This window comes from Salmo salar, unplaced genomic scaffold (assembly GCF_905237065.1).
Source record: "Salmo salar unplaced genomic scaffold, Ssal_v3.1, whole genome shotgun sequence".
In the NCBI taxonomy this organism is placed as follows: domain Eukaryota; kingdom Metazoa; phylum Chordata; class Actinopteri; order Salmoniformes; family Salmonidae; genus Salmo; species Salmo salar.
The window spans coordinates 1-13,826 of record NW_025550562.1 but is presented as its reverse complement, the minus strand read 5'-3'; the positions used below and the strand labels follow the sequence as shown (position 1 = coordinate 13,826).

The 13,826-nt window shown below is 39.9% G+C and overlaps 1 protein-coding gene across 1 annotated transcript; it reads right to left on the bottom strand.

The window, feature by feature from the left end:
* Nucleotides 1-3,361: 3,361 nt before the first annotated feature.
* LOC100380615 (complement component 1, q subcomponent, B chain) lies at nt 3,362-11,910 on the bottom strand (the record flags this gene model as incomplete). Its single annotated transcript, NM_001173900.1, is given in 2 exon segments — nt 3,362-4,804; nt 11,673-11,910. Coding segments are annotated over 2 exon segments (412 nt in total), but the record flags the coding sequence as incomplete, so codon positions are not given.
* Nucleotides 11,911-13,826: the final 1,916 nt, after the last annotated feature.

The following is a 13,826-nucleotide window of genomic DNA, read 5'->3' as shown; positions in this document are numbered from 1 at the left end:
ACGATGGTCATTATGGCCAAGCTATTTTCGTTTCATCAGACCAGAGGACATTTCTCCAAAAGTACGATCTTTGTCCCCATGTGCAGTTGCAAACCGTAGTCTGGCTTTTTTATGGCGGTTTTGGAGCAGTGGCTTCTTCCTTGCTGAGCGGCCTTTCAGGTTATGTCGATATTGGACTCGTTTTACTGTGGATATAGATACTTTTGTACCTGTTTCCTCCAGCATCTTCACAAGGTCCTTTGCTGTTGTTCTGGGATTGATTTGCACTTTTCGCACCAAAGTACGTTAATCTCTAGGAGACAGAACGCCGTCTCCTTCCTGAGTGGTATGACGGCTGCGTGGTCCCATGGTGTTTATACTTGCGTAGTATTGTTTGTACAGATGAACGTGGTACCTTCAGGTGTTGGGAAATTGCTCCCAAGGATGAGCCAGACTTGTGGAGGTCTACAATTTCTTTTCTGAGGTCTTGGCTGGTTTCTTTTGATTTTCCCATGATGTCAAGCAAAGAGGCACTGAGTTTGAAGGTAGGTCTTGAAATACATCCACAGGTACACCTCCAATTGACTCAAATGATGTCAATTAGCCTATCAGAAGCTTCTAAAGCCATGACATCATTTTCTGGAATTTTCCAAGCTGTTTAAAGGCACAGTCAATTTAGTGGATGTAAACTTCTGACCCACTGGAATTGTGATACAGTGAATTATAAGTGAAATCATCTGTCTGTAAACAATTGTTGGACAAATGACTTGTGTCATGCACAAAGTAGATGTCCTAACCGACTTGCCAAAACTATAGTTTGTTAACAAGAAATTTGTGGAGTGGTTGAAAAACGAGTTTTAATGACTCCAGCCTAAGTGCATGTAAAGTTCTGAGAAGAATCTACATTGATTCTTGAATAATGTAATTTATATAATACCCAACCTTTGCCTTGATGACAACATTGCACACTCTTGGCAAAGCAGGCCATTCCACGAGCACAGCATTTATTTTTCAACTGGAATCAATGAGCCCAATCAGTCGTCCATGACAACACAATCATAAACAACAGAGTAGGGCTGGCTAATAAGTGCTGAGTTTTGGGGTCATTCTCAGGTAAAACAATTTGACTAATCTATACTTCCATATTTACAAGTCCTATTCTTGAAGATCAAGGGGTATTACATTTATTGGAATGACTGTAATTCTGATAGATTTTTAATGTAAAGATATAATTGAATCGTATTATTATATGTAGTAGAAAGCGATGGGTTAGCAGAAGCCTACATAACCAACCCATAAAGTAAACGGTAACATCCATATATGGCCAGCTATGTAAACTTTAACATTTATTTATCCTGCAATAGATGTGGTTCAATTGGTAACATACATTTTTGTTTTCTTGTAATGCTTCTTAAAGGGAAAGTAATCTAAAAGTAACTGAATGTAATCAGATTACATTACTGAGTTCAGGTAATCCAAAAGTTACGTTACTGAGTACAGGTTTGGACAGGTAACTGTAAAGGATTACATTTAGAAAGTAACCTACGCAACCCTGCAAACTGGCTAGCATATCACATAGACAAACACATTTATTAAGTTAGCTGGCTAGCATTTATTAAGTTAGCTGGCTAGCATTTATGAAGTCAGCCGGCTAGCATTTATGAAGTTAGCCAGCTAGCATTTATGAAGTTAGCTGGCTAGCATTTATGAAGTCAGCTGGCTAGCATTTATGAATTTATTTATTTCCGGAGACACCTGAAACCCCACCTCTTTAAGGAATACCTAGGATAGGATAAAGTAATCCTTCTAACCCCCCCTTAAAAGATTTAGATGCACTATTGTAAAGTGGTTGTTCCACTGGATATCATAAGGTGAATGCACCATTTTGTAAGTCGCTCTGGATAAGAGCGTCTGCTAAATGACTTAAATGTAAATGTAAATGTAAATGAAGTTAGCCGGCTAGCATTTATGAAGTTAGCTGGCTAGCATTTATGAAGTTAGCTGGCTAGCATTTATGAAGTCAGCAAACACGTTCCTCATACGCTATGAACGCATTTCCTCCAACATTATAATGAATAGGTGCCTCTCGGTCCCAAAACACACGTTTTCTGGAGACTTGTGCTGATGATGGAGGAGTGCTGATGATGTCGCCCACTGTAGTCGCTTTCGGTCACCTGATTGCATCCAGACTGAGGAGAAATCCCTGACCACCTCCTGGAGTGGTCAGCAGAGGAGGCTGCTGAGGGGAGGATGAGCTCATAATAACGGCGTGAATGGAATGGTATTAAACACATGGAAACCATTCCACTTATTCCGTTCCAGTCATTACTATGAGCTCATAATAATAATAACCATTCCATTCATTCCGTTCCAGTCATTACTATGAGCTCATAATAATAATAACCATTCCATTCATTCCGTTCCAGTCATTACTATGAGCTCATAATAATAATAACCATTCCATTCATTCCGTTCCAGTCATTACTATGAGCTCATAATAATAATAACCATTCCATTCATTCCGTTCCAGTCATTACTATGAGCTCATAATAATAATAACCATTCCATTCATTCCGTTCCAGTCATTACATGAGCTCATAATAATAATAACCATTCCATTCATTCCGTTCCAGTCATTACTATGAGCTCACAATAATAATAACCATTCCATTCATTCCGTTCCAGTCATTACTATGAGCTCATAATAATAATAACCATTCCATTCATTCCGTTCCAGTCATTACTATGAGCTCATAATAATAATAACCATTCCATTCATTCCGTTCCAGTCATTACTATGAGCTCATAATAATAATAACCATTCCATTCATTCCGTTCCAGTCATTACTATGAGCTCATAATAATAATAACCATTCCATTCATTCCGTTCCAGTCATTACTATGAGCTCATAATAATAATAACCATTCCATTCATTCCGTTCCAGTCATTACTATGAGCTCATAATAATAATAACCATTCCATTCATTCCGTTCCAGTCATTACTATGAGCTCATAATAATAATAACCATTCCATTCATTCCGTTCCAGTCATTACTATGAGCTCATAATAATAATAACCATTCCATTCATTCCGTTCCAGTCATTACTATGAGCTCATAATAATAATAACCATTCCATTCATTCCGTTCCAGTCATTACTATGAGCTCATCCTCCACAATTAAAAAGCCACGGGCCATCTGTGGTGGTCGGACAGATGTAAACCCTATCTGGTCACAATGGCACTTCTGTGCGTTTAGACCTGTCTTTTCAAAGCGATCCTCGTATTCTAATAGCAAAAGTCACATGTAAGTTTAAAGTGTAGACAGCCTCAACATCTTCCACAAACAATGTATACTGTTGATAAAATAATATAAAAAAACTGGTAACAAATAATTTTATTGATTGAAAATTCATTTCCAAAATGGTATCTTTTAGTTTTGGTAGGCAGCTCAGCAGATGTAATACATGATTAATTATTTGATTTATATGAAATGTATTCCTTATTTTACCAGGTGAGTTGACTGAGAATATGTTCTCATTTACAACAACGACCTGGGAAAATTAATTGATTGATTGATTGATTGATTGATTGAGTGAATGATTGATTGATTGAATGATTGATTGATTGATTGATTGATTGAATGATTGATTGATTGAATGATTGATTGATTGATTGATTGATTGATGAATGATTGATTGAATGATTGATTGATTGATTGAATGATTGATTGAGTGAATGATTGATTGAATGATTGATTGATTGATTGAGTGAATGATTGAATGATTGATTGATTGATTGATTGAATGATTGATTGAGTGAATGATTGATTGATGAACCGTCTCAGCAAGCAGCAGCAGTATAGACATGGAGGCAGAAACAGACACAGAGATGGTTGGTTGTTCTGCAGATGCTTCTAGAGCAGAATGATGTGGCTATGATATGTATTTTATGTGGTGTGGAAGAGCAGGAAGCTGGTTTCAGCAGGTGTGATCTGGTTTAATCTCTCGTGGACAGATTCTGCGTGTAAAACGGCAACAATCTGTCAAGGCTCACGAGAATTATGTGATTACGAGCAGCAGTAGTTCCTGGTGTGGGGTTTTCATCATCGATTATTTGAAAGAATCAGGATTGGGAGAAAGCGGTGCTTAATAAACTGTGGCTGAGATTTCAAACCCGTGTGCGGATGATAAAAGGTTTCCGCTAGATACCACACCTACAAATTCAAAATTGAAGTAAAACAGGAAGTGACAAACTTTCACGAAAATTTTACTTCTGGGTAACCGAGATTAGATCTGGTTGAATCTGGTTTGAGCTGGTTCAATGTGGTTCAATGTGGTTCAGTGTGGTTCCGTGTGGTTCTGTGTGGTTCCGTGTGGTTCCGTGTGGTTCTGTGTGGTTTCATGTGGTTCTGTGTGGTTTCATGTGGTTCCGTGTGGTTCTGTGTGGTTCCGTGTGGTTCTGTGTGGTTCTGTGTGGTTTCATGTGGTTCTGTGTGGTTCTGTGTGGTTCCGTGTGGTTCTGTGTGGTTCTGTGTGGTTTCATGTGGTTCTGTGTGGTTCCGTGTGGTTCTGTGTGGTTCTGTGTGGTTTCATGTGGTTCTGTGTGGTTCTGTGTGGTTCCGTGTGGTTCTGTGTGGTTCTGTGTGGTTTCATGTGGTTGGCAAGATCAGGAAGCCGGTGAAGGTGTTGTCGGCTCGTTCGTCTTTAGTGATGATGGCGTTGTTATCGGTGGGCTGTAGTGACACCACGTCTCCCTCGATCAGATCCAGCACCACCGACCCAGACGTCACCAGGAAACCACTCGACGAATCACAGAACCCCACCTTCACAACAACAACAACAACAACAACTTTTATCACATAACCTAGAACAATAATGACCTTAATCACAGAACAAAATCACAACAACAGAACACCTTCACAACAACAACAGAACACCTTCACAACAACAACAGAACACCTTCACAACAACAACAGAACACCTTCACAACAACAACAGAACACCATCACAACAACTACAGAACAGCTTCACAACAACAACAGAACACCTTCACAACAACAACAGAACACCTTCACAACAACAACAACAGAACACCTTCACAACAACAACAGAACACCTTCACAACAACAACAACAGAATACCTTCACAACAACAACAGAACACCTTCACAACAACAACAGAACACCTTCACAACAACAACAACAACACAACACATCATACAACAACAACACAACACCATCACAACAACAACAACAGAACACCTTCACAACAACAACAGAACACCTTCACAACAACAACAACAGAACACCTTCACAACAACAACAGAACACCTTCATAACAACAACAGAACACCTTTACAACAACAACAACAACAACAGAACACCTTCACAACAACAACAGAACACCTTCACAACAACAACAACAGAACACCTTCACAACAACAACAGAACACCTTCACAACAACAACAACAGAACACCTTCACAAAAACAACAACAGAACACTTTCACAACAACAACAGAACACCTTCACAACAACAACAGAACACCTTCACAACAACAACAGAACACCTTCACAACAACAACAGAACACCTTCACAACAACAACAACAGAACACCTTCACAAAAACAACAACAGAACACTTTCACAACAACAACAGAACACCTTCACAACAACAACAGAACACTTTCACAACAACAACAGAACACCTTCACAACAACAACAACAACAACAGAACACTTTCACAAAAACAACAACAGAACACTTTCACAACAACAACAGAACACCTTCAGAACAACAACAGAACACCTTCACAACAACAACAGAACACCATCACAACAACAACAGAACACCTTCACACAACAACAGAACACCATCACAACAGATCATAATTTAGTATTTTGATCAACCTTGGGATTTGAACTCAAAACCTCTTGGTCACTAGTAACCTGAAATGTCCTGCTACAGTGCAGCTACACCACCACATATGTGAGTGTGAAAGTAATATAGACACAGACTTATTGGCAAGAATGTATTTCTGCATTTTGATAAAAGCTGCCCAGAATCAAATAAACAATTGTCCAACTGCACTCCAGCGGGTATATTTCACAGGTCACCCCCAAAGCCAATTCCTCCTTTGGCCGCCTTTCCTTCCAGTTCTCTGCTGCCAATGACTGGAACGAACTACAAAAATCTCTGAAACTGGAAACACTTATCTCCCTCACTAGCTTTAAGCACCAGCTGTCAGAGCAGCTCACAGATCACTGCACCTGTACATAGCTCATCTGTAAACAGCCCATCTATCTACCTACCTCATCCCCATACTGTATTTATTTATCTTGCTCCTTTGCACCCCTGTATCTCTACTTGGACATTCATCTTCTGCACATCTACCATTCCAGTGTTTAATTGTTATATTGTAATTACTTCGCCACCATGGCCTATTTATTGCCTTATCTTACCTCATTTGCACTCACTGTATATAGACTTTTTGTTTTCTTTTGTTCTACTGTATGTTTGTTTTACTCCATGTGTAACTCTGTGTTGTTGTTTGTGTAGAACTGCTTTGCTTTATCTTGGCCAGGTCACAGTTGTAAATGAGAACTTGTTCTCAACTAGCCTACCTGGTTAGATAAAGGACTTGTTCTCAACTAGCCTACCTGGTTAAATAAAGGACTTGTTCTCAACTAGCCTACCTGGTTAAATAAAGGTGAAATAAATAAAATAAAAATAAAACATAACGATAGAACCACTTAAACTGGTCAACCTTCATCCACATAACGATAAAACCACTTAAACTGGTCAACCTTCATCCACATAACGATAAAACCATTTAAACTGGTCAACCTTCATCCACATAACGATAAAACCATTTAAACTGGTCAACCTTCATCCACATAACGATAAAACCACTTAAACTGGTCAACCTTCATCCACATAGCGATAAAACCATTTAAACTGGTCAACCTTCATCCACATAACGATAAAACCACTTAAACTGGTACATTTCCACTGACAGTTGTCACAAATACCCCACCAGCACATTGCCCCCACCTACATGTCAAAGTGCAGTAATGATTGTACCTAATGCTGTGTTCGCAACCAAGTGGGAATTTACCACATACGACTGTGAAAACTCCACTTGAATGCCCCTCCAGCTGGCAGTTAGTTACTAGTGGGAAACGAGTCTATCATCCCTGAGCTTTGACTTCTGCCACATGGTGACCTCTGACGTCACCCACTGAAGAAATGACCTCCATAACAGCATTTTCAGCAGTTAAATGTAACAAAACAATATTTATGAAAAATACATCTATTAATATGGTTTTTGAACTCTGTAATTAGTTTACCATTTTAGTTTATGGTTGACGCAGCTTTGTTGGCGTTTCCCAATGATTTCAAAGCACGTGAATGCCTCCAGCTGGTAGTTACGACTTCACAACTGGTAAATGACCTCCTCCCGCATGGTTACGAACACGGCTTTATATTTAATACATTCCCTCAGAACAGCCTCAGTTTGTCAGGGCGTGGACTCTACAAGGTGTCGGAAGAGTTGACTGCAATGCCTACCGCAGTTGTGTCAAGTTGACTCGATGTCCTTTGGGTGGTGGACCATTCTACACACAGGAAACTGTTGAGCGTGAAAAACCCAGCAGCGTTAGAGGGATCTTGACACAAACCGATGTGCCTGGCTTTTACTACCATACCCCCCCGTTCAAAGGCACTTAAATATTTTGTCATGCCAATTCACCCTCTGAATGGCACACACACACAATCCATGTCTCAAGGCTTAAAAATCATTCTTTAACCTGTCTCCTCCCCTTCGTCTACACTGATTGAAGTGGATTTTAACAAGTGACATCAATAAGAGATCATAGCTGTCAGCTGGATTCACCTGGTCAGTCTATGTCATGGAAAGAGTAGGTGTTCTTAATATTTTGTCCCCTCAATGTATGTTCTTGGTAACAAATAACCAACCATCTGGCGGCCGTGCTTAGACATTAATGCACTCCAGACCAAAAGGTTACAAGTGCAAATCCGAAATCCCATGCATCCTTGTTTCCAAGTTGGAACGCTGTAATGTTGAGATGTAATCTACACCTCGACAAGGCTGATCGAAATCCTTATTATTTTCTTTATTGATTTATCAAGTTGAGCGTCATTATGTCTATATAGTCTACAGTTTCTTGTTCTGAACGTCTAGCGAGTAGGACGGCTTCTTGACAATAACCACACGAGCAGCCGCTCACCGATTTGACATCTCTAACACAGTTACACATCTGACAACGGCCAAAAACACCAGCTAACGAGCGTCGGCTAACGAGCGGTTGATCTGATTGAAGGGTCCCTGAGCACTGATACTTTTCAGTTGGTGTTGTCAGTTAATAGCACAATTTGAAAACTTGATTCAAGGCAACTTTTAGCAAAGTTCAGAAATGTATTCTTGACAATAAATCTGTGGTCGATCTCTGTCATGGTCACAGACCTGGTGGCGAAGCAGGAATTCAAGTTGCTGTCATTTAAGAGATTGTGAGTTCAAATCCTGGGTGTGGTTGAATCCTGATGTTGAGGTCAATTCCCTTTAATTTCCAGTCAATTCCCTTTAATTTCCAGTCAATTCCCTTTAATATTCAGTCAATTCCCTTTAATATTCAGTCAATTCCCTTTAATATTCATTCAATTCCCTTTAATTTCCAGTCAATTCCCTTTAATATTCAGTCAATTCCCTTTAATACTCATTCAATTCCCTTTAATTTCCAGTCAATTCCCTTTAATATTCAGTCAATTCCTTTAATTTCCAGTCAATTCCCTTTAATATTCAGTCAATTCCCTTTAATTTCCAGTCAATTCCCTTTAATATTCAGTCAATTCCCTTTAATCAGTCAATTCCTTTAATATCAGTCAATTCCCTTTAATTCCAGTCAATTCCCTTAATTTCCAGTCAATTCCCTTTAATATTCAGTCAATTCCCTTTAATTTCCGTCAATTCCCTTTAATTTCCAGTCAATTCCCTTTAATATTCAGTCAATTCCCTTCAATATCCAGTCAATTCCCTTTAATTTCCAGTCAATTCCCTTTAATATTCAGTCAATTCCCTTTAATATTCAGTCAATTCCCTTTAATTTCCAGTCAATTCCCTTTAATTTCCAGTCAATTCCCTTTAATATTCAGTCAATTCCCTTTAATTTCCAGTCAATTCCCTTTAATTTCCAGTCAATTCCCTTTCATTAACAGTCACCTTAATTCCAATTCCCTTTAATTTCCAGTCAATTCCCTTTAATATCCAGTCAATTCCCTTTAATTTCCAGTCAATTCAGGAAGTATTCCGGTACTGAAAATAATTTAATTTGAATTTCTGTCTACTTCCTAAATACAGTATGTGGTTGTTTATTTACTGACAAAATACAGTCCAGCTGTAGAAATACACTCAAAGTTGTTTCCACTGTTTTCACCTCAGTAGACGATAACATACTATAACATTTTATAAGGATTTTTTTTTAACAGTTTGTGCCATAAGTACATCTTAAGTATTCTATACGTTTAATTGCGACAAGGCCCAAAAAAGTACCCAAGTGCATTGTGATTGGCCACTAATATAGATATGTAGCCAAACACTATGCTACCAGTGTAGAAATGTACCGTATAGTGACTGTAACATTTACCACAACATTAACAGCAATTGGCTAACAGTGTAGTTTTCAAGTTATCACATGTTGAACAACATGATTTCACATGTGTAATGTTAAATTTGATGTGAAAACGTGTTTTTGGAACACTTCACATGTGTTTTTAGAGCACTACACATGTGTTTGTGGAGCACTTCACATGTGTTTGTGGAGCACTACACATGTGTTTGTGGAGCACTTCACATGTGTTTGTGGAGCACTTCACATGTGTTTGTGGATCACTTCACATGTGAAAACCTGCATTTGGAACACTTCACACGTGACATTTTACGTATGAAGACGTGGTTTTAGAAAACTTCATGTGACATTTCACATGTGAAAACATATTTTTGTAAACACTTCACATGTCATTACGTTTTCAAATGTGCAATTCCATGTGTTATCACTATTCAGCTAAAATATGACCCCCACAACTGGATTTGAGGTACACTGATCTTTCTGCGGTGTAACAAAGTCTGCAGCGTTCCCCTAAGCGTTCATTAGCTATAATACATATCTTCACCAAGCAAAAAGATTGCCATCTGCACTGCTATTTTAGTTATCATTCATCTGGCAATTCTCTCATCGTTGATTTAATTTAGGTTTTAGGTTTTAAGTTTTCAATTTTAGTTTTTGCTGTATAGTTGTCTAATGTAGTTCAAATCCCAGGTAAGGACATGTTGAATTTACAGGATTATTTTTTAGACCCAGTCTAATTACTCTATAGCTGTATTCGAATACTCATACTAACCACACTAACTGTACTATTTGTGATGTAAATTGAGAATGTAGTATGCTTATTGGTCATAGTATGGATATATTTAGTATGCCAAAAGTTCCCAAATGTTGTACTAAATTCGCCAAAATACACTATTTCTGTGCTTTTAGGGCCCATAATGCAATTCTTCATAAATCAGGTGTGGCTTCACAGCATTTTTAGATTTGAAGAAAATGGAGGAAAATATGCAGTCCGACGAAGGCACAAACAACAACACAGAGTTACACATGGAGTAAAACAAACATACAGTCAATAATACAGTAGAACAAAAGAAAACAAAAAGTCTATATACAGTGAGTGCAAATGAGGTAAGATAAGGCAATAAATAGGCCATGGTGGCGAAGTAATTACAATATAACAATTAAACACTGGAATGGTAGGATGTGCAGAAGATGAATGTGCAAGTAGAGATACTGGGATGCAAAGGAGCAAGATAAATAAATAAATACAGTATGGGGATGAGGTAGGTAGATAGATGGGCTGTTTACTAATACATCGAACTTGCCAGGCAGTATATTAACTACCTGCTATCCCACTAACTACCCAGCGTTTATTGATTTCACTATTCATGCCATTCTTAGCTAAGTGGTATAATCATTTTGAGTTCTCAATGGACATTCAGAGCAGTCGCGTCTGAGTGTGCAAGAGTGCAGAATAACTGAATAATTTACAAATAGCTCAATTCCCTATTTTTTTTTTATGGCCGGTATCAGTAAACGTTGGCAAAAACAAGCATAATTAAATTGTTGCCAGCATCACAGTTAGTCCCCAACGCTCTGGATAACATGAAAACAGCCTAATCAGCTCTGCTGGGGAGAGTAAAATGGTCAGTGAGTTGTTCTCTCATGTGTGTCTGGAAGTAGCTAGCAAACGTTAGCCAGTTAGCCAGTTAGCCAGTTAGCCTGTTAGCCAGTTAGCTTGGGTGCTTGACTGCCGTTGTGAAGTCAGAACGCTCGTATCAACCCTACTCCTCGGCCAGAGCGTCCAGAGCGCACGCTGCCACTCCAGATTGAATTTAAGAACACATCCAAAATCATAAAATGTCTAGCTAGTAATTTGTTATGCTAGGGTTAGGGTTAGCAAGAGGTTGCATAGCAACAGCATCAACTTCCGGGAAGACAGGTAACGCGCTAGTAACGCTCAACTGAAAGGACACCGTTCAGATACAGTATACTAAAAGTACATATACAGTATGTTAGTGTGGGTATTCGAACACAGCGTATGTTTTCTGGTAGAAAAATAAAACTAACCTTGGTCTCTGTCCCCTTCTTCAGGCTAAGACAGACCAGGTTCTTAGCAGACAGATGATAGGTAAAGAAGTACACTCCCCTAATGGTACATTTAAACAACCCATCCTTCAGCGAAACACCTTCCATGCTAGGATCAAGACCCGAGATTATTGGTCCGTCGAAACGCATGGGCAAGTTCTTGGGAGGCAGCTGAATGGTGTTCCTCTGGGAGATGGGAGAGAGAGAGGAGACAGAGAGAGAGAGAGAAGAGATAGAGAGAGAGAGGAGAGAGAGAGAGGCAGAGGAGAAAGATAGGGGGGAGAGAGAGAGAGAGAGCGTTACTGACTTTATTGACATGTTGTTACAGTGTCATGTACTTTAAAGTTTAAATATAAAACAAATTGACAATACAACTTTCATAAGGAGAGAGAGAGAGAGAGAGAGAGAGAGAGAGAGAGAGAGAGAGAGAGAGAGAGAGAAGAGATAGAGAGAGCGAAAGAGAGAAGAGAGAGAGAGAGAGAGAAGAGATAGAGAGAGAGCGAGAGAGAGAGAGAGAGAGAGAGAGAGAGACAGAGAGAGAGAGAAGAGATAGAGAGACAGAGTACGTTACTGACTTTATTGACATGTTGTTACAGTGTCATGTACTTTAAAGTTTAAATACAAAACAAATTGACAATACAACTTTCATAACAGTAACGTACCAATAAAAAGAGACCTGCCTGCTGGCCTTACTGGGTGGATAGGAACATTAGCCTGCTGGCCTTACTGGGTGGATAGGAACATTAGCCTGTTAGCCTTACTGGGTGGATAGGAACATTAGCCTGCTGGCCTTACTGGGTGGATAGGAACATTATCCTGTTAGCCTTACTGGGTCTATAGGAACATTAGCCTGTTAGCCTTACTGGGTGGATAGGAACATTAGCCTGCTGGCCTTACTGGGTGGATAGGAACATTATCCTGTTAGCCTTACTGGGTCTATAGGAACATTAGCCTGTTAGCCTTACTGGGTGGATAGGAACATTAGCCTGTTAGCCTTACTGGGTGGATAGGAACATTAGCCTGTTAGCCTTACTGGGTGGATAGGAACATTAGCCTGTTAGCCTTACTGGGTGGATAGGAACATTAGCCTGTTAGCCTTACTGGGTGGATAGGAACATTAGCCTGCTAGCCTTACTGGGTGGATAGGAACATTAGCCTGCTAGCCTTACTGGGTGGATAGGAACATTAGCCTGTTAGCCTTACTGGGTCTATAGGAACATTAGCCTGCTAGCCTTACTGGGTGGATAGGAACATTAGCCTGTTAGCCTTACTGGGTCGATAGGAACATTAGCCTGCTGGCCTTACTGGGTGGATAGGAACATTAGCCTGCTAGCCTTACTGGGTGGATAGGAACATTAGCCTGTTAGCCTTACTGGGTGGATAGGAACATTAGCCTGTTAGCCTTACTGGGTCGATAGGAACATTAGCCTGTTAGCCTTACAGGGTGGATAGGAACATTAGCCTGTTAGCCCTTACTGGGTGGATAGGAACATTAGCCTGTTAGCCTTACAGGGTGGATAGGAACATTAGCCTGTTAGCCTTACTGGGTGGATAGGAACATTAGGCCTGTTAGCCTTACTGGGTGGATAGGAACATTAGCCTGTTAGCCTTACTGGGTGGATAGGAACATTAGCCTGTTAGCCTTACTGGGTGGATAGGAACATTAGCCTGTTAGCCTTACTGGGTGGATAGGAACATTAGCCTGTTAGCCTTACTGGGTCGATAGGAACATTAGCCTGTTAGCCTTACTGGGTGGATAGGAACATTAGCCTGTTAGCCTTACTGGGTGGATAGGAACATTAGCCTGCTAGCCTTACTGGGTGGATAGGAACATTAGCCTGTTAGCCTTACTGGGTGGATAGGAACATTAGCCTGTTAGCCTTACTGGGTGGATAGGAACATTAGCCTGTTGGCCTTACTGGGTGGATAGGAACATTAGCCTGCTAGCCTTACTGGGTGGATAGGAACATTAGCCTGAGCCTTACTGGGTGGATAGAACATTAGCCTGCTGGCCTTACTGGGTGGATAGGAACATTAGCCTGTTAGCCTTACTGGGTGGATAGGAACATTAGCCTGTTAGCCTTACTGGGTGGATAGGAACATTATCCTGTTAGCCTTACTGGGTGGATAGGAACA